The following is a 21,183-nucleotide window of genomic DNA, read 5'->3' on the forward strand; positions in this document are numbered from 1 at the left end:
TGGAATCTTGAACCCTTCTGGAAGGTCCAAATCTGGGTGGATACACAAGTCCTCGTAACTGAGTCCAGCGATGTCGGGGATGCACTGTATCTCTTTCATGGACTTTTTGATTTCCTCTTTTATATCGATATTTGCATCCTCCTTTTCCCTCCATTCCTTTTCATGTTCTTCATAGTGGTCCAACTCAGAACCGTGCACATCGTGCTCGGTAGGAACGGGAACTTGTAAAGTGTCTCTCTTTGGTAGGGGTGGAGCTATAGAGGGACTTGGAACGTTTTGGGCGGTTTGGTAATTCTGTGGGTAGGCCTGAGGATTGGTGTTCTGATTTAAATGGTGATGAGGTGTTTGAGGATTGAAAACATTTTGTTTCTGGTTTTGGTTTTGATTTTGTGGCGGTGAAGCTGTTTGATGGTGTGTATTTTGAGGATGGGGTGGTATTTGAGGATGGTTGTTTTGAAGAGGTGATGGAGTTTCGTAGGATGAAGAAGCATATTGGGGATTTTGGGTAGTTAGATCTATAACCGACGGATTATGAACAGGTGTAGAAGGTTGGTTCAGAGTTGGATCCATATTTGAGGAATGGAAGTAGATTGAAGGCCTTCCATCAGTAGCATTAGAAGCAAATCTAGGCTGAGGCAGATCATGTCTCCGTTGCATTTCCACTCTCATTTCTGCAATTTGTTGCATCAGTTGCATAATCAAATCATTCTATTCTGCTACAGTGGGCTGAGCCACCACAACGTCAGTAAGACTCACTTCTTCATTGTTATCTCCCATAACTGCCTTTCCTCTATTTGAGCTTTGTCTAGGGAAGGAATCTGCGGGACCTTTTGATCTAGTGAAATAAGGATGATCTGCCAGCTTTCGATCAACACGGATCAGTTTCAAAGTACATGAGAAGGGAGACAACTCATAGGCAGATTTGGCAGTGCAGATTCAGAGTACAAAATGCATAATATCACATAGACAGCATATAAACACACAAGTTACTTTGTTTGGGGATATCTTCAACCCACGAGTGAGGACAGAAAAACATTTTTTTAACAAGCAGGAGTTTGCTTGTTTTAGTTTTGACATTGTCTCGGGAAGGCTAAATCACATTGAGCTATGGTCTTCTTGTAGCTGCTCTTTGACGTTTGTTGATCTGATCTTCGTATCTTCGCGTAACATGGAGGGGGGAATGAAAATTTCTAAAGATAGGGGGCCGGGCCTAGGAAGGTTGTCTACGTATCTCACAAGGAGAATTCAGGACCAACGTAGTTCAAGTAGAAAACAAAACATTTTCATTCATTCGTTCATTACGATTACAAGGAAATTGATAGGAAACAACAGATATTTTAAAAGATGAAATAATATGACACGTTAGTCGTTTTCTCTTCTTGTTGCATCATTATTCTCCTCCTTTCAGGTGACCTAGGAATGGAGGCTTGTAGACGATTTCCTTGCCGTCATCCTCCTCAGTCACTTCAGGGTGAGCGTTGTCGGGACCACTAGTGGTTGGTCCTTGCTCATAGGTGGGCTATTTTCCGCCCATCAGCTTGCTATGGGCTGTAAGTTCCTTTTCAAGTAACACGCTTTTAGCTAACAGAGCGGCGGTCGCCAAATCTATCCTCGCCTCTATCACTTCTATTTCTTTCACTTTCAACCGAAGCGTGTCTAGCTTTGCTCGCAAGTCTTCTGTCTCCATCTCAACATCTTTCTTTCTCTTCATCTGTGATGTCAGATCCTCATCCAATGTCACAACTGCAGCTTTGTAAATTGCGGTGTCTATGTCGACTATGAGCCCTTCTTCCTTGGCTTCTTGAATTTCCAGAGTGATCCGTTCGATCTTTCTCTGTAGTTCTTCAGTGAGTTCCATCTGGATGTTCTTACCCTTGTCCATAGCAGTAATTTTGCCTTTTCTGAGATGTTAGAACAGTGTTTTAGGATTTATGGTATAGGAGGAGATCTTTTGAGTGAGAAACTTAAGACTGAAAAACTTTGGTGGGACGTTTTGTAATAGTGGCTTCTGTATATTCTTTGAAAATTTCTGGATAGGAGTGAGTTTATGATATCCTCATTCATAGCAACATAACACATAAGCAATTAAACATACATATATCGCGTCCTAGTCATGCTTGTAACTCTTTTATGCCAAGGGTGGGCCTAACGAATTGAAGGATGTATATGCTTTTTTAAATCGGATTTATTATCCCCAAAACACTTCATTAATAGTATCCAAAATGTCTGATAAACATAAAACAGGGAAATAGTTCTGAAAATAAATTACAAAACAAAGTACAAATAAAGCAGTTCCATGCAGGGGATGGTAAATAAAATTGAAGCCTCATCTGATCCCTCATCAAGTTTGGTCCTCTTGGCGATGTTGACTTCCTCCCACATAGCATATTGATTCGCCCAGAGATGATCCCTCGCCAATCGAGCTCCTTCTTGATGTCCGAATCCATCTATTGATTGAATTTGTTATTCCATGTTATCATCTAACTCTGCCATGCACTGTCTGCTCTTCGTAGTTCTTGTTTCAATCGATCTATGACTTTGGCTTCTTCTGAGTGATGACATTTTATGCTCTAATTCACTCCTATCAAACCTCTCTTGAAGACAGTTAAGTCGGACTTGATGTTTGGCTCCAACATAGGCAATAATGTGAGGAACGTTTGAACCAGGCTCAATAGTTTCAGCGAGACTCTTTTTCAACCATTCTTTGTACTCCCTCGAACATTCTGGACGAAACCTGTTTGGTACAAGCTCACCCAACACTCTTTGAGATCTCCACATCCTATGCATGTCTTCAGCAAATGCAACTCGCCCATTCTCGTGGTCAGTTACGAATTTCCTCTTATCTGCGATCTGGGGCAACTCTTGTTTCCCTCCTAGTTGTCTCAAAACTCGACCGGGAGCATATGGTCTAGTGCCTCTTTATCAAGCAAATACAAAATAAGGGACCTTTTTTGTTCTAACCACCATATTCTTGGTTACCACCAAACTATCTATTGACAATTGTACGTCTTCTTCCCTCAGCCCTCAAAGTCTCAGATACCAGAAACTCTCTCCTCCAGTATTGTTGCAACGATTGTGATACAACCACCAATCATGACCATGTAGCTCGTCTGACCGTCTTAAGGGATCGGTTCTTTTGGATTATGAGTCTTGATTAAATGTCGCATCATCCACCACTGTAGTATCAGATAACACCCTAAAAAAGTGTTCTCCACTCTGACACTTGTCTAAACCCCTGTAGATGTCGGCCAAAATCATAGGCGCTAAAGTTTAGTACTTTGTTGATGTTTTGTAATCCACTCCATAGAAAATGGCATGAGTGACCATAAATACACTAGGATGAATAGCGAAATTTGGCCCTTGAGGGAAAACCATCATTCCGAGCAAACATATCGCAAATGCGAGGGGACGCGTCTCTTTTCATTTTTCTTTTGAAACGAATTCATCTTTATATTTCTCGTAAGCCCTTGCACGCCCAAATCGATAATATAGTTTTTTGAATGGTATATTTGGGCCAGGAAGTTTGTCCATCCACTCGGCTTTAACCAATGATAACTTTTCTCTAATTTCGGCGAAATCCCATATTATGGGTTTAGGAGATCTAGATCTGGATGTCATTTCCTTTTGTTGCACATGGCGACACTTTCATAGCTGATAAGAATTTCTTTTATAGTTGGCGTTAACTCCACTTCCCCGAGCGGAAAAACCATGTTCTCACTATCCCAGAATTTCACCATCGTTCCAATTAGGCGAGGCCAAGTATTCATCTCTAACAGCGACGGAAGATGACCTATGTGTTTCTGAACAATCATTTTATCATCGTTGTTCATGAACCTCCACCATACTTTGAGGAAAGATCAGGGATAGTAACCATTCTTGTTTTAAAAGGTTTGTATGTCGGGTTCATCCTACAAAAATAGCAAACAAAGTTTAGTCAACCCCCCACCCCGTAGACAATAAATCATTTTCTTAAAATGCATATACATCCTTCAATTAACACGTAAGCATGATTGTCTGTTTTTTGGCAATTTGGGCCAAGTAGACACAAGGTGGACTTCTAATAATCCCAACACGCCTTGGGCGTTGGGTCATCTTAGTTTAATGCTCCTAAATTCGGGATTTGGCTCAGCTCTACGCGAGTTGACTAGGAGTGGCTTTTGAAAGGACCGGTAACACAAACAGACAATTTGAGCTGAAACTCGCGACAATCATTGGACGCCTAACAAACCAATAAATTATCGCTAATTTTTAAAGAGGGTGAGTATAAAAAGTCCGGTTGCGGTTCCGCAAACCGTCCTTTAATATACAATACATATATATCGGAAATATGTCATGATATGCAATGCCAGTTTATAATTCAAACAAATAAATTACATATAAACAATTTATTAATAACATTTAGTCCAAATAGTCAAATCATTTTGGTTAGAACTTAATTAATTCCCCACTGGAGTCGTCATTTCCGTTTTTACTTAAAAATATAAAATAAATATAATAATATTAGAAATGACTAAGCTTCGAAAAATCAATTAATCTTATGATTTAAGAAAAATCGTTTTCAAATTTAACAGAGTCGCCACTTGATTTTTGATAAAATCAAGAAAATTTTATAATTAATTATTAAAAGATTTAAAATAGATAAAAATAAATTGAAAAAGGTTTGAAGTTCAAATGTACATTCCGAGAAGGTGTTAGGCCCTCGGAATGCCCGCTAACTTGTGGTTGACCGGCGATTTGACTAAATGACCTTTTTAAAATAACTTTTCCAAATTTAACTAAATAAAGAGAAAATTCGTCTTATTATATATATTTATTTCATTTTATTTTTATTTATCTTATTTCTAAAGGGAAGTATTTAGAGGAAATTATTTTAAGGGAATAAGCCTAAATGTTGACAAAAGTCAATAAAACAAACTAAATAACTAAAATTATAGTAGTAAAAAAAATTTATGACTATATAAATATATCAAGAAATGACTGTCCATAAGAAATTAATAAAATTCAACCAAACATTAGTCAATCCAAAAAATAATAAATAAAGGAGGAGGAGGGGAGAGTATTTGAATTTGGGTCAATTAACCAAATTCATCAAATTGGGCTTTGGCCCCCCCTGTCCTAATTCTGAATTTGTACAAAAAATGTGGGCTTGGGCCCCTTTTCAGAAACACAATCCTGCATGAAAAAGATTTGTGGCCTTTGGGCCTATTTAATTAAAATTCTACTGATGGGCCTTTAAGCCTTTGGGCTTCCTGGTGCTTTCAAATGAAAAAATATACACCAAATGTATATCGTATGTATACACCTTGTATATTGACGCATCTCGCACTCCTAAAACCCGTGTTTTGACTTGAATTTCACGTTTTTTGTATTTTCCAGACTGCTTCAACGTATTTTATGTCTATACTATTTTTTACTACTGTATATTGTTGTATAATTTATGTATATCAGTGTATTTGACGGGTATATCAACCTGTTCTTCGACTTTCGAAAGATGAAAATTCTTTTCCAGCAGTATATCTTTACTGATATTAACCTGCATTTCGAATTTGGCCACCTATGCATGTTTTGACCTGTGTATTGGTGTATAAAATATGTATACAACTGGTATACAACCTCCTCAAAACCTTCAAATACATTTTACAGCCCCTGCTGTGGTTCTTCTGCTCTGTAAACCAGCAGTTCGATTGACTCAAAGATGGAAGAGACTCGAGCCTTTATGTCTCACATTTGGGATGCAATGAGAAGAATCCATTATGGACTCGGAGGGGTTTATACAACAAAACGACAAAAGGAGAGAATTAGTATCCGTATCGAATAGGATGAATGGGGAATATTTTAACTCATACAAGAACTATTTGAGAGAAAAAAAACTTAAAAGAAAGATGCAGCCAACTTCAACTATTAAAACTAAACGACGAATAACTCTTAAGATAGGCAAAAACAAGCAATCTTAACGAATAATACTAGTTAACAAACATTATTATTATTATTATTATTTTCACCCAAACGAGATATGTAAAGACATGTCCATGATTACAAAAATAATTAAACTATCCCAATTCCCTATGACACGGAATGTGCCCACACTCATTTGCTTCCAAGACTTCTCCTATAAAGGTCATAAAAATTGGCAGACTAAGTTGAAGTTCAAGATCGTAGAAGGCTATTCAAAGAAAAGGCGGGATGCTTCATCTTCTTTAAGTTTGTCTTGGTTCAACATGAATTAGCAAATTAATAGCCACCGCAGTATTAAGAACGAGAATGCAATGTATTGAACCACCGCCCACAATACCTCCTAAGTACACTAAATTTCAATATTAACAACAACAAAACACACCGTATAATCCCACAATTCGAGTCTCAGCCTTATCCCTACCTTGTAAAGGTAGAGAGGCTATTCCAGATGGATCCTCGATGCAAGTAAAGTATATCATGAAAACAAGCGTGTGATAAATTTCATAATCAGGGAAGACGATATAGGCTAGGATAATAAAACACGGAATCAAATATACTAAAGCCAAAAAAAAAGCAAAACGACATCAATGCTGATCTAGATGGATCATTTAGATATACATGCATCGCATATACAATCCATCATCACTAAAATCGATTAATAGCAACGTAACAATCAGAGTAGTGACTTCACTATCGAAACATCATGTTCAAATAGAAAGAGACGAAGAGAGCATTATGGAGGAAGATTACCTTCTTCGGAGCAGCAAAACAGGGACAGGCGAGCTAGACAAGGACGAGCTTTCACACCAAGGACAAACACGAACAGTAGCCAAGACGTTTCAATTGAAATACCAAAGTTCGAACGCACTATAATGAAAAAATGAAAATATCTTTCGATTTCTTTCAATTATCCTGTGTTTCTATATGGCATGCACCTATTTCCTTCCTTAAAACCTTTATGAGAAAACGGAAACCCCTTTCTTCAAAAAAAAATCCTCCCCATCAACAACCAAAGAAACCTATAAATACCCCCAAATTAGGGTTCAAAAGAAGAGGGATAAAGGGCTCCAAAAATTCAGGCCCATCAGATTTGAATTCTATCCCTAAAAGAATATCCCCCAGCGATTCCAAATTCCTAACGGATTGGGGGGGGGGGTGAGGTGGAGGGATGGGATCGACTCCATCGTCCTTGGAGCTACGTGGCTCGATCTTGAGGTCGCAAGGCGGGAGCCCGTTGACGCTGCTGTAAGGACAAAAACAACACTGCCCTTACTGCTGTGATTGTACGAAGATAGGGGCGTTGGGAGAAGACGACAAAGGTTGTTCGGTCACGCGATTCTGGGCGTTCTCGCGAGTGAGCTCGATCAAATTTGGTTTCCTTTGCGCGTGAAGAGGAAGAACAGTGTGCTGTTATTCACACTGCCTGGAGTTTTTGCGCGTGAAGAGGAAAAATATTTGGGTCGGGTCCTAAGTGGAAACGGGGTAAAATTTAGTGGGTTGGACAAGGGAATGAGTTTTGGATTGAAGTGGGCTGGGAATTAAATTAACTTTCAGAATTTGGTTAAAGAGAAAGAGGGAGGAAACAAAGGTTGGGCTTGGGAGTTTATTTAGAGTGGGCTGAAAATTACTAAAAATAAAATAAAATTGGGATGGGCTGCTGAAAAATAAAGGGTCCAAGTTTATCTAAAAGCCCATCTAGCCAAAATATTGGCTAAAGTGATTAAAATTTAAAGACAAATTAATATAATTAATTAACAAATTTTTTAATTTTAACAAAATAAAATAATCTACACAGTCATAAAAAAATTGATTAAAAATATAAATCATTATATAACTAAATTAATAAATAAAATATTTAAACAAAATAAAATCTTTAAAGATGGTTTCGAATAAACATATCATACAATAGCCATATACATTATTATGTAAATCGTACGTAATACCTAAGAATTATGAATGCGATAAGATTTATTTGGGAATAACTTAAAAAAACCTTTTTAAGCCTTAATGAAATCAATTATTTTAAAACGTTTAAGATTAAGAAGCTCGTTAATTAACTAGTATCGGGGAAGGTCAAAACTGGGTGTCAACAGGATGAATGTTAGATTTTCTAACATTAGGGGGAGAGATGATTTTGTTAGCTGAAAATTATGTGTGAGCTTAATTATGAATTATCTAGATTCTCGTTAAATATATATGTGAACTTAAAGTTCAAGGGATAATTCATTTGCATAATGTTGTAAATCAATTGCCAGATGAATGCACTGACCCTATGATATAATTCAGTTGCAAATGCTCCAACCTAAAGTCCTTGAAGGACAGAGTCTATGATACGTCAGAAGCGTAATAGACCAATCGGTTCCAAATATAAAATTCCTTGAAGAAGGAACGAGCAAATGATCAATATGGTCATGATAACGAGGCAAGTGCTATAAAATAGCACATTGACATAACACTTCATAAAATCTCGGAAAAGGTTAAGGTACTTGAAAAATAATGAAAAATGAAGAGATCTCGATAAGTTATGTCATATTGGAATCAATATCAAATAACCGTCGACGGTATCTTTGATATGAAGTAGCGCTCAATTATATAAATTGTGAAGAAGATTTTGAATTCAAATCTGTTATATAGGTTGGACAGATAAAAGGTTGGCCAAGTAAAATGCATGATTCAAGTATATTGTTTCACTTACAAAAGTGACGTTTTGGACAGATAGTCCATAAATCAAGGTATAATGTTAGTGGGGTATAAATAAATTATTATGCGATTGTATAATCGTAAGATATCAAATACTGTTTGTGCCTTGGGGCATAAAGATTTGTCGCAAAAAATCCTGACATTTTTTTCTCGTATGGTGAATGCAATGATGTTTGTTTTGATCTGGCAACATACGAAAAACTTGAATGCATGTAACGAATAATTGCAATGTCTAGCTAGACAACGAAGGTTATATGAAAATCCTTGAAACAATCGAGGTGTCTGAAGCATATAAGAGTTTGAAAGAAACTTTTTCAATAAAGCTTTAAGAATTCTTATATGGATTGAAATAGTCAAGGAGAAAAATGGTACAAAAGAATGACCCTAATTGTCCTTGTATTTTACGAAAAGGTCTTGGTAAGACAGAATTTTGTCTTAACCTACTGATTGATAATTTGACAGATATGTTTTGATGCGTTTTATATGGATAAATCATATTCATTGAGTACCCCAATGATTATGAGATCGCTTGAAATAAATGATGATTCAGTTTGATCTCAAAAGAAAGATGAAGAGTTTCTTGGTGATGAAACTCCATATCTTGGTGCAATCAGGACACTAGTGCATCTTACTAACAATATTGCTTCAGTTTCTCCCCGATAAAAGGACATTGAAATGGTGTTGAGCACATGATTGAATATCCCTGAATGACCATAGTTATGGATTTATTCTATTTTGAGGAATTCAAGACAAAATTGATTGGTTACCAGATGCTGAATATTTATCTAATCCACATAAAGCTCTATCTCAAGCACTCTATGTGTTTGCATTTGGAGGCACAATAATATCCTGACGATCAATGAAGTAAATGTTGCTATGCAAAAATAAAAGTCCTCCATGAAGCAAGTCGAAAGTGCGTCTGGTTGAGATAAATGACACACCATATTCAGGAAATGTGTGGTTTTTCTTTGAAAAAGAATATATCAACCACAATGTACAAAGATTAGAGACATCATCACAAGAAATTAAGTGATGTTTTAATCAGGGGAGTATAATATGCGTTGCACTCTTTTTCCCTTGACCGAGGTTTTTTCCCACTAGGTTTTCCTGGAAAGATTTTTAATAAGGCAACAAATAATGCGTATCAAAAGATATGTGTATTCTTTTTCCTTCACTAGAATTTTTTTCCCACTGGATTTTTTCTAGTAAAGGTTTTAACGAGGCACATTATCTATGGACATCCAAGGGGAGTGTTATAAATCCATTGAATAGTGGATGACCATTTGATTTATTCATGAACTACTAAATTCATGTATGTGTATTCCCTAGATGATATGAACCCTTTTGGATAACAATATAGATAACTATGTATCTACTAGTTAAATGACTTTTGAGAGTAATATCTCAACACTATAAACAGAGATATCCCTCACCATTTGATATATATTTGAATAAAAAGAAAATTCCTGTTGTTCTATCTACTTCTGTCTTCTTTTCTTTATGATTATATTCTTATAGCTTGATTTTATGACAATAAAAAATTAAAAAATGTTAATTTGATCTCAAATTTAGTTAAACGGAAAAGGGCCTAAAATACCCTTGAAGTATTGAAAATGGTACAAAATTACCCTTCATCCACCTTTCGGCTCCAAAATACCCTTTTCATCCACCTATTGGCTCCAAAATACCCTTGTCATCCACCTTTGGGTTCAAAATTGACCACTTTTTTAATTGTTTTAAAATTAAACTCTTTAAATATTTTAAAAAATACTTGACGTTCAACTATTGGTTATAATTTTAATTTATTAATATAATTTATAAACCAACCGACTACCCACTCATTACTAACTAAACATCACCCAATTTATAATTCAATTATAATATCAAAATCGTCATAAACACTACTAAAACACGATGAAATTATAGATTCCTGAAAATGACATCCATAATTATTCAAGCCAAAATCGAAGCCCCAAATAAATTTAGGTTGAGCCGCTTATTTAGGAGGACACTTTCTTTCAAAATTGAATTAGAAATTTATGATTAAAGGTAAAGAAGTAATACATCCGGAATTAATTCATGCTCTTTTTTTAAATATAATTTTATAAATATTTATGATTTGTTTTAAAACTGTTAATATATTATTTTGAAAAAAAATTACCGAAGTAACATCACATAATTGAGACGTAAGAATAATTATGATGAACATAGTCAGACTTTTAAGTTTATCGGTGATTTTTATTTAGTAACTTGAATGTATGATAATTTACTTCTATAATTTTTAAAAACACTCAATTGGCAGTAGCTTGCATTAATAATATGACAGGTTTATTAATTTAGAGGAATTTAATTAGTAATGGGTGGGTAGTAGATTGATTTATAAATTATTTTTATAAGTTAAATTATATCAAATAGTTGAGCACCACATATTTTAAAAAATATTTAAATAGTTTAAATATAAAACCGTTAAATAAGTGGTCAATTTTGAACCAAAAGGTGAATCACAAGGGTATTTTGAACCAATAAGGAACGATATTTTAGAGCCAATAGGTGGATGAAGGGTAATTTTATACCATTTTCTTAAAGGTTAGACCCTTTTCCGTTAGTTAAATTCTAAAAATGATTTGACCAATTTTTGATGAATGTGTCACCAAAAACCAAACGAAGAGTTACCCCTTTCATTTAATTTTCTCAGCATAGTTCATAGTATGAGTGAACCGATCAGGTTGTCTGGTTTTGAAGTAAAGTATGCCATCTTGGTCGGATCTCCGGCGATGTACACCATCGATCACAACCCAACTCCGCCATTTTAGCCATTTAAGTAGAACTGATGGTCAGCAGGATCCAAAAAGTAGTTCAATATCTTTCCTCAAATGGATTGGTGGAATCATTACCAGTTCCACTTTAGCTTTCGCATATTACTCCTATAACTATTCTTCACCAAATTACCCATCTTTCTCTTTTTCCCACACATCACAATCTCGACCAAGCTATCTCTTTGGAGGTAATTCATTTCAATAAAATCTTCTCTATTTCTTTCAGTTGTGGGCTTGAGTATAATTAGGGTTAACTTGTATATGCAGATGCTTACAGAAGAAAAGTATTCTTTAATTATGAAAAGCGTATTAGGATGCGAAGTCCTCCTGAAAAGGTATGCTTTCACTTACTTTGTTCTATAACTAATTAATTGATTAGTAGATTTAAAAAATAATAAATTCGGAAGCTGTACTGAATTTTTACAATAGATATGTTGTTGGTATCATAATTTTTAAAAATGTTTTATCATCATCAATAGATAGACTAGTTTTCTTGATGTCTGGAGTTAATGACAGCAGAGTTTTATCTATTAGAACTACTGACCAAATAAGTTCATGTCATCCTATCCAACTTGATCTTCTTCTATTATTCTGCTTGTGATGATCAAATTGTAGTATCTACACTCTACATATACAACTTTGGTATGAATATTTCCAATTTGACAGCTTAAATTACACCACAAGGTTCAATGCTGTAGGATTTGTACAGTAACAAGAATATCAATTGTGTACTTGTTAACAACAACATAAGTTTTGCACAACTTGTGTCGAGAAATTGCCCCAAGCCGACTTCACCTCTCTTGGATGCAGAGTTCTGTTCTTGAACTGATGTCCCTTCTAATATTTTGTGTGTGTTTGGAGTACAACCAAAAGAATTTTTTCCACACACCATTGAAGAATGAAAGATCATCTTTATGTAAAGGAGGAGAGACTCTTCTGTTGCAAAAACTGATCAATACACGTTTCTGGTTGGTTACTTCCCAATACCTTCTCTCTGTGAAGTTGTTTTTTAATTTTCTCTCTTACATTGGGGTCGTTTGCCCACGTAGAGCGACCCACGACCCATATTGAAAATCCAAAACATCTCCTTCTTTGCTCATGGTGGGATAGACCCTAACCAATATCATGTCTATGACATAACGACACATATGCATACAAACAAATAGTTTGTGTGACTAACGAGCATCAAGAGCTATACCTATTAAGGTGATTAAAAATCTGCATGTAGGAATTCAATCACATTCACTACTAAACATCCCTAACAGTTTGCTTGCAAATTTAAGTCTGGAATAGCAAATACATGTATTAGTTATACACTCTATTCAAATACTATTTTATGTAAACCATGAGATGAACAATGTTGGGTACTATTCCAATTCTAATACACCTTATTCAGTACTATGCCTATTAATGCACCTTATTCATTTAATGTCACAAACCAAATAGTCGATAAAAAATTATGTCAGCACAACTAATCCTCACATAACTAATTCTTGCATAACTGATCCAGCATTACTTATCCCAGCATAACTAATTCAAAGACTACTAATATACCTTATTCAGTGTCATTCTTATTCACCCTACCAAACGATGTATAAGTAATCCACCAACCCATGTTCTCCCTATTCATCAATTTTACTATGGCACTAACTCCAAAATTATTCTAAGGAAGGTTTCACGAATCACACCTATAAATGTCATTCTACCTTGTAATGGTATATTGAAAATATTTGAAGTGCATGCAAAAGTGATGTTGTGATAAAAAAGAGAGTTTTATTTTGTTAAGGAAGGTGTCTATTTTGGTGGAGATTTGAACTCAACAACTTGTCTAGAGTTTATTCGAGTCATACAAAGTTATCATCAGCTTATTATATCCCGGAGGGGTTAAGTCAAGAGGATTATTACTAGAGCAGTGAAGATTTTGCTGCAGAGAGTTTGAATCTCCATAATGAGAGTGAGATATTTGTGTCTCAACTTGAAGACTTTTTATCTTAATTTATTTTTTTCAGTTATTATATTTTCACCAACACTTCCCTTTCATGGTATTTTAGGTCTACCCTTTGCTTGACATGTTTGTTGCATCAAGAATTTGACAGTGTGTCCTAGAGGCTTTTTTGAACTTCTCTAACCTACTTGGCGATCCGATTGCTGACAATATCCTTCCTTTTCCAATGCTAGGTTGGGATATTGATTGTGGTGTACCGTAATGATCTCAAATTTAATCTCTCTATTATAACTTGTTCTATCAAGTGTGTGATTTACATGAGGGTCCATAGTTAAAATTTGTTTTAATATTGTGTTGTTTCTTCGAAGGTGTTTGAGTACTTTGCATCTTTTGAAGCCCATGATGGAGAAATATTTATGACACCAGCAGATCTAATGAGAGCAGTTGTTCCGGTGTTCCCTCCATCTGAATCACACCTCGTGAGAGATGGATATCTCAGAGGTGAAAGAAATCCGGGTGAATTGCGATGTGCCCCATCAAAATTTTTTATGCTTTTTGACACAAATAATGATGGCCACATCTCTTTTAAAGAGTGAGTCCCAAGTCTCAATGCAGTCTCTCTATTTAACTATCATATTTCCATAATTAAGTGATCACCTCCCTTGTCTTGTTTCTCTGTTTCTCCTGAATTTCCTCTGTATCACATTTAAATTTAGAATCATTCAGCCTGAGTTATTAGTTACACGTATGTTGACTGTAGAAGTCTTTAATTTATTGCATTTTGTACAGGTATATTTTCTTTGTCACCCTGCTGAGTATCCCTGAATCAAGTTTTTCAGTGGCATTCAAGATGTTTGACCTCGACTGTAATGGGTAGGAATCTATTTTTTACTTTTAAATTTTGCTGTTTGTGAAGTAGGGATATGAATAAAATTGTTGGTCCCTTCTTGTACAATAGGAATGTAAGAACTAGCATATGAGGGATCTCATGTCAATTGTTGAATGCATACAAGGATATGGCAGGTACCTTCTTATATGTGCTTGTGCACTGAGCTGCAGAAGATGAGAGAGCAGTTTCCAGTTCTGTATACTATTTTATGTAGTTGCCAGACTTGGAAAATTTATGTTTTCTGTTCTGTAATTGAAGTGTGATGATTATCATTTGATTTTCCTTCTCGACTCTAACTAATTCATGTTCAGAATTGTGAAGAAAAGTAGATACATCACTTTCATGATTATATTATGGATTTTTTCTGATTGGATATTATGGTGATTTAAGTATGGAATCGTTGAGCTGTATGGCTTCTATAATGGCAACTTAACGCTTGGACTTAGCTCTTACTCTGTTAAGATTATGTCAATTGTTTATAGAGATGGCCTTTTCCAACTAATTTGCATGATTGAAAGACTACTGACTTATTTATTTGGGGAGATTTGAAGATGACTGCCAGAAACTCAGGTTGAAAAATTATATGTTTCTTATTCATGCTGTCGTGTTTTTCATACTGTCACTGTTTCTGTCAGACTTTCAAAGACCAAACTTTGTCTGGCTTACTGAGTTAGTGCTTATAATGTGACAGAGAGATAGACATTGATGAATTCAAGAAAGTAATGACTTTGATGCGAGCTCACAACAGGCAAGGTGCTCATCACAGTGATGGACATCGAGGAGGGCATAATCTAGGTGGTCATATAGACAGTGGAGGCCTATTACAAGACTTCTTTGGTGAAGATGGGAAGAAACGCCTCCAGTATGATACATTTGTTCAATTCTTGAGAGATCTACATGAAGAAGTATGTCAACTCTAATCATCAAATATTTTCAAGAAAAAACTGTAATGCAAAATAAGAAAACAGAAAACAAGAATCGTTTGACATTTTTGCCATTATTCAGTTCATATATTTCATGTGCATTGGTTTTTAATTATTTGCACTTGTGTTGTTATATTGTATCGCCCTCCAATATTATTTTTTGAAGGAAACCCAATTGCATTTATCATATTCACACCCAAATCGTTACTCATCAGTCCTATATCTCCGAGAAGAGAAAGTGACTCATTTTTGCCAGACTTAAGAAGGCACCTGTTTTCAGGATTTATTATGTCTCTTCATTTTATTACTTACAGTAGATAAGTATTTATTACATTGTTTTTTTCTGCATGACTATCATCTGGCGACTTGTCTTGCTTGGGAGATGTGTATTAGAATATATGCGGGATATGTTTGGCTGGTACCTTAGGTGGTGAAAAGTAGGGGATCATCTTACATAGCCTTTGTGTTTAGTCAGCCTTTAGAATATATGCGGCATGTTCTAAACTTGACCCCCCACTAGCTAGGAATGTTAACAATTATGATATGCCGTCATCAATGAACTAATGGAAGTGATGCTCCCTTCCCCCTCTCAGATGTGATCTTGATTTGTTAATTCTATGCTGCTGTCATGTATGTGCTTCACAGATACTAAAATTGGAGTTTGTCCACTATGATTACAAGTTTCGGGGGACTATTTCCGCAAAGGATTTTGCCCTGTCCATGGTTGCTTCTGCTGATTTAAAGTATTTACACAAGTTGCTTGCTCGAGTTGATGATTTAGATAATGAGCCACAACTAAGTCATATTCGTATTTCATTTGAGGAATTCAAAAGTTTTGCTGAGCTACGGAAGAAATTGCAACCGTTTTCGTTGGCACTTTTCTGTTTCGGGCAAGTGAATGGTCTTTTGACTAGAAGTGATTTTAAAAGAGCTGCTTCTCAAGTATGTACTCTTTGTTTCTCTCTTCCATCTTTCAGTCAATTTGTCCCATGTATGCATGCATGTGTTAGTATTTACCCTTTTCAACCAGGGGCGGTTCAGGATTTGAAGCTGGTGATTCCTAACATTCATTTATATTTGTATTTACATTAATGTAAAAATAAAGAGTTATTTTTATCAATGATAAGAAATGGTAAGATATACTGATTCATTATATTATGTAATCTTAATAGCAAATGAGTGTGTAGCTTCCAGACAGAACAGCAAGAAACCAGGAATTATGTGCAAAGTGGACATTCAGAAGGCATTTGACCACTTGAATTGGAATTTTCTCCTAAAGCTAATGGAGAAGATGAGGTTTGCATTTAGGTGGATCAAGTGGATAGAGCACTGCATTAGCACAGTTAGATTCTCAGTGCTAATTAACTGGGAACCGAATGGATTCTTTTCATCCCAGAGAGGTTTGAGACAGGGTGATCCCTTGTTTCCGTTTTTGTTCATAATGGCAATGGAGAGCATGAGAATCTACTGAATAAAGCAAGAGGGAAAAGGTGGATTAGAGGTTTCCAGTTGAGGGAGACAAACAGTTCAGAAGTAACACACTTACAGTATGCAGATGACACCTTAGTATTTTGTGAAACAAATGAGGAACAAGTTCTGATACTAAGGGTCATCTTCATAATTTTTGAAGCAGCATCTGGGTTACATATAAACTAAGGGAAGAGTTTTATATATCCTATCAAGTCAGTGAGATAGATGCTCTAGCAAGTAAATTAGGAGGAAGAGTAGGGGAACTTCCAACCACATACCTTGGCATGCCTTTGGGAGCTAAAAGTAAGTCCGCAACAATTTTGAGCGGGGTTGTGGAAAAATGTACAAAGAGCCTTATAAATTGGAAGAGTCGACACCTCTCCAGGGGAGGGAGACTAACCCTAGTAAACAGTGTATTAGACACATTGCCTTCCTACTTGATGTCCATTTTCCAATGCCTGGTAGTGTCAGCAAGAAAATAGATGTCCTGAGAAGGAATTTTATATAGCACGGGAATGAAGATAAGAAGAAGTATCACCTAGTTAAGTGGGAGGAGTTGTTAGTGAACAAGAAAGCAGGAAGTCTAAGTATCAGGAATATGAAAAAGCAAAATCAAAGCCTGATGATGAAATGGTTGTGGAAATTTGCTACTGAAGAAGGAATGTTGTGGAAAGAAACCATTCTTGCAAAGTATGGTATGGAAGATAATTGGATGACTAAGAATGTCATAACACCCTATGGATGTTCAGTCTGGAGAGCAATTAGGAATCTTTGGTCAAAGATGCAGATCAGAACTAAGGTGAGGATAGGAAATGGGCAAAAAAACTCTTTTTGGCATGACAAGTGGGCAGGGTTTTTAACAATTAAAGAACATCCGGAGATATACACTCTAAGCCAGCAACAAGAAGTCACAAGCCACAGTTGCCATGATGCTGACAAGGATGGAATCTATATCTAAGGAGATATCTGAATGATTGGGAGGATAACAGAATTCTATAAGTCAGTTGCAAATTTCAACAATCTGACTGACGAAGTGGACAGACAAGAATGGAACAGAAACAGTAAAGGAATTTTTTCTGTCAAATCTGCATACAGGGAGCTAAATGTAGAAGTGGTGAAGGAAAGAGATTGGCCTTGGAAGATAATATGGAAACCAAAAATTCCCTACAAAGTTAACTGTTTCATCTGGCTTCTGGCCAAAGAAGCAGTGTTAACTCATGATAACCTGGACAAAAGGGGTCACCAACTAACCGCTGGCTGTTTTTTATGTGGGGAACAAGCTGAGACAATCAACCATCTTTTTCGCACCGCAAATGAACAGACCAGCTTTGGAGGATGTTCGTCAGTTGGAAAGGGATTAGTTGGGTGAAACCTGGAAGCATTGCAGACGTTCTAAGATGCTGGAATATGGATGGTAATGTGAGCAAGAAGGAAGAAAAATGGAAGGTCGTCCCAACATGTATTTGGTGGTCAATTTGGATTGAGAGGAACAAAAGGTGCTTTGAGGGGCCCCAAAACAACATTCAGAATCTTAAAATGAATTGTGTAGGTCTTTATTATTTTTGGTGTGAGCAAACACTACTAGCTCAAACAGAAGATATTTGTGATGTTTTTAGCTTTTTGTAAGGCACAGAACTGAATTACAAGTTGTAAGTTGTAATACTTCTGAAGGGATACTATTCCTTGGTTATAGTATAACTGTGGATATATAGAAAAGTTACCATTATCAAAAAAAAAAACAAAAAACTGCGGCGGCGTGTTTTTTGGGGAAAAACAAAAGTGCAGTTTATTATAAAAGGCAAACAGAAATGAATCCCTGGTCGTTGGACCGGATGAGCTCTAATAGGATCCTTCCTTTCTACTAACCCAACAACGTGAATTGTTGCTGGGTTCCCTGCTAGCATATATTATACAATTAATACGTTCACAATATGAATACCAGGTCTAGATAAAAGTTACTGGTTCTTGGTAACCCAGGCTAACACTGTAGATCTGCCCTTATTTTCTACTCCTTGTTTGAATAATATTTTCCCTCGTCATCTTGTAGTCGTTTCAGGATTTTACTTGGCTGTAGGATGCATGGTTATATCCAGTGTAATGTTAATCCTCTTTTTTAGATCTACTTTTGTGTGTGTCGTGTTTTAACTGGAACATTACATTATATATTTAGGTGCTCATTTAGTTTTCAAGTTCCTTCTGACAAAGTATTAAACAGGCATGTGGAGTCTCTATCACTGACAACATGATAGAACTTGTGTTCCATGTTTTTGACACAAATCATGATGGAAGTTTAAGCTCAGATGAGTTCATTAGAGTTTTAGAGAAGCGAGCAAGGGATATTGCTGAGCCAACCGAAGCAGGTATCCTTAACTTTATGTCTTGTTCTGGGAATTGCACAAGCAACTACAAATCATCATTGCTTTCTTCATGGTCAACCTCTTGTTGACGGAATGAGGACCCAGAGGAAGTGATATCCTGGATGTTTATTTAGTTATACTGTACGAAGGGGATGATGTTTGGCACCACAACAAGTAGTGTCGTATTTAGTAGGAGGTTACGGGTTCACAATTGAAGCATTGTGCTACTTATTTCCAGAAAATTGTTCGTTTGATCCCTTGGTAGTTTATAAAGGCCAAGTATGAGTGTAGCAGGAGAGACTTGTAGGTGTATAGACTTGGAAATTCTGCAGTGTAACATTCTACAAGTTTAATGTTATTCAAATATTTTAGTCTTCTGGAAGTTATTGCTTTGCGTTTTACCATTTTACATTTACTTGCAAGAAAAAAGAGAATGGTGCCAATGAAAAACAACAAATGAAATATGCAGAAGAGAGTTGGTAGGTGGCTTTTTTTTACTTTTAATTTAGGGCATTTTACATAAATAATATAATATACTAGTGAATCTGTCAGCGCTAGCGAAAATATATTTAAATTTAGTATACTCACTTTTTTATGAAAAATAATATAACCTTTAAACAATATATAGTTGAGTGAATTAGTAAATGTGATTTATTTAAAAGATATATTATGAAATATATAGTGTATGAGGATTTTTATTACGTTTATACCTCTAGTCCCTTTTCTAATTATTTGCTATAGAATCTATATCCATATGAATCATAAATATGTGAAATGAACTTATATCTTTATACCTGTATAAGTATTTTTCTTGCAATATTTTTTTTTATAAAAAAAATACAAATGGACTCTACAATGCTTGAATTTGGATTATTCGAACTTCAATACAAGTATCAAACAAAAAATTCATAAATTACAAAATGAAAAACGAAAAAAAATGATAATAACGAAAACAAAATTGCCAATAAACTAAACTAAAAGTATCATTTTATTTTGCCTATAAAAGTACTACATCACTCTTCCATGAACAGATTTTAGACAAATTATGCACATCAATGAATTTACTAAATAACATTGGTATTGTAAAAAATGAATGTATACTCAACATATCCAAGAATTACAGATATAAATATTTTTATTTTTAATTTCTTGTTATCTAAATACTACATATAGTATTTATTAATTTGAGAAGTATAATGTCTTCAAATTTTAGTCTTTAAATCTTTACTAATATTTTTTTACATGTATTCAATCATATCTTTTATTTATTCGGAAAAGGGCCTAAAATATCCTTAAAAGTATTGAAAATGGTACAAAATTACGCTCCATCCACCTATTGGCTCCAAAATACCCTTTCCACCCACCTATTGGGTCTAAAATACCCTTGTCATCCATCTTTTGGTTCAAAATTGACCACTTATTTAACTGTTTTATATTTAAACTATTTAAATATTTTTTTAAAATACGTGGTGCTCAAATATTTGTTATAATTTAACTTATTAGTATAATTTATGTATCAATCCATTACCCACTCATTTCTAATTAAATTCCTCTTAATAAACCGTCACATTATTAATGCAAGCTATTGTCAATTGATTGTTTTTAAAAATTATAGAAGTAAATTATCATACATTCAAGTGGCTAAATAAAAATCACCGATAAACTTAAAAGTCTGATTATGTTCATCTTAATTGTTCTTACGTTTCAATTATGTGATGTTACTTCATAGATAACTTTTTTTCAAATATATTAAAGGTTTTAAAACAAATCATAAATATTTAAAAATTATATTTTAAAAAAAGTGCATGAATTAATTCGGGATGTATTACTTGTTTACCTTTAATCATAAATTTCTAATTCAATTTTGAAAGAAAGTGTCCTCCTAAATAAGCGGCTCAACCTAAATTTAATTGGGGTTTCGATTCGGACTTGAATAATTTTGTATGTCATTTTGAGGAATCTATAATTTCGTCGTGTTTTAGTAGTGTTTATGACAATTTTGATATTATAATTGAATCATTAATTGAGTAAGGTTTAGTTAGTAATGAGTGGGTAGTGGATTGATTTATAAATTATATTAATAAATTAAAATTATAATCAATAGTTGAACGCCAAGTATTTTAAAAAA

The 21,183-nt window shown here is 35.0% G+C and overlaps 1 protein-coding gene across 1 annotated transcript; it reads left to right on the forward strand.

Annotated features, from left to right (window-relative positions):
• Positions 1 to 11,349: 11,349 nt before the first annotated feature.
• LOC101268399 (mitochondrial calcium uniporter complex protein-like) lies at positions 11,350 to 19,437 on the forward strand. Its single transcript, NM_001346408.1, has 7 exons — positions 11,350 to 11,659; positions 11,739 to 11,806; positions 13,785 to 14,008; positions 14,206 to 14,289; positions 14,997 to 15,210; positions 15,874 to 16,170; positions 18,914 to 19,437. Exons 1-7 carry the CDS (start codon positions 11,404 to 11,406, stop codon positions 19,142 to 19,144), a joined length of 1,374 nt encoding a protein of 457 aa, NP_001333337.1. The 5' UTR covers positions 11,350 to 11,403; the 3' UTR covers positions 19,145 to 19,437.
• Positions 19,438 to 21,183: the final 1,746 nt, after the last annotated feature.

This window comes from Solanum lycopersicum, chromosome 6, assembly GCF_036512215.1.
Source record: "Solanum lycopersicum chromosome 6, SLM_r2.1".
In the NCBI taxonomy this organism is placed as follows: domain Eukaryota; kingdom Viridiplantae; phylum Streptophyta; class Magnoliopsida; order Solanales; family Solanaceae; genus Solanum; species Solanum lycopersicum.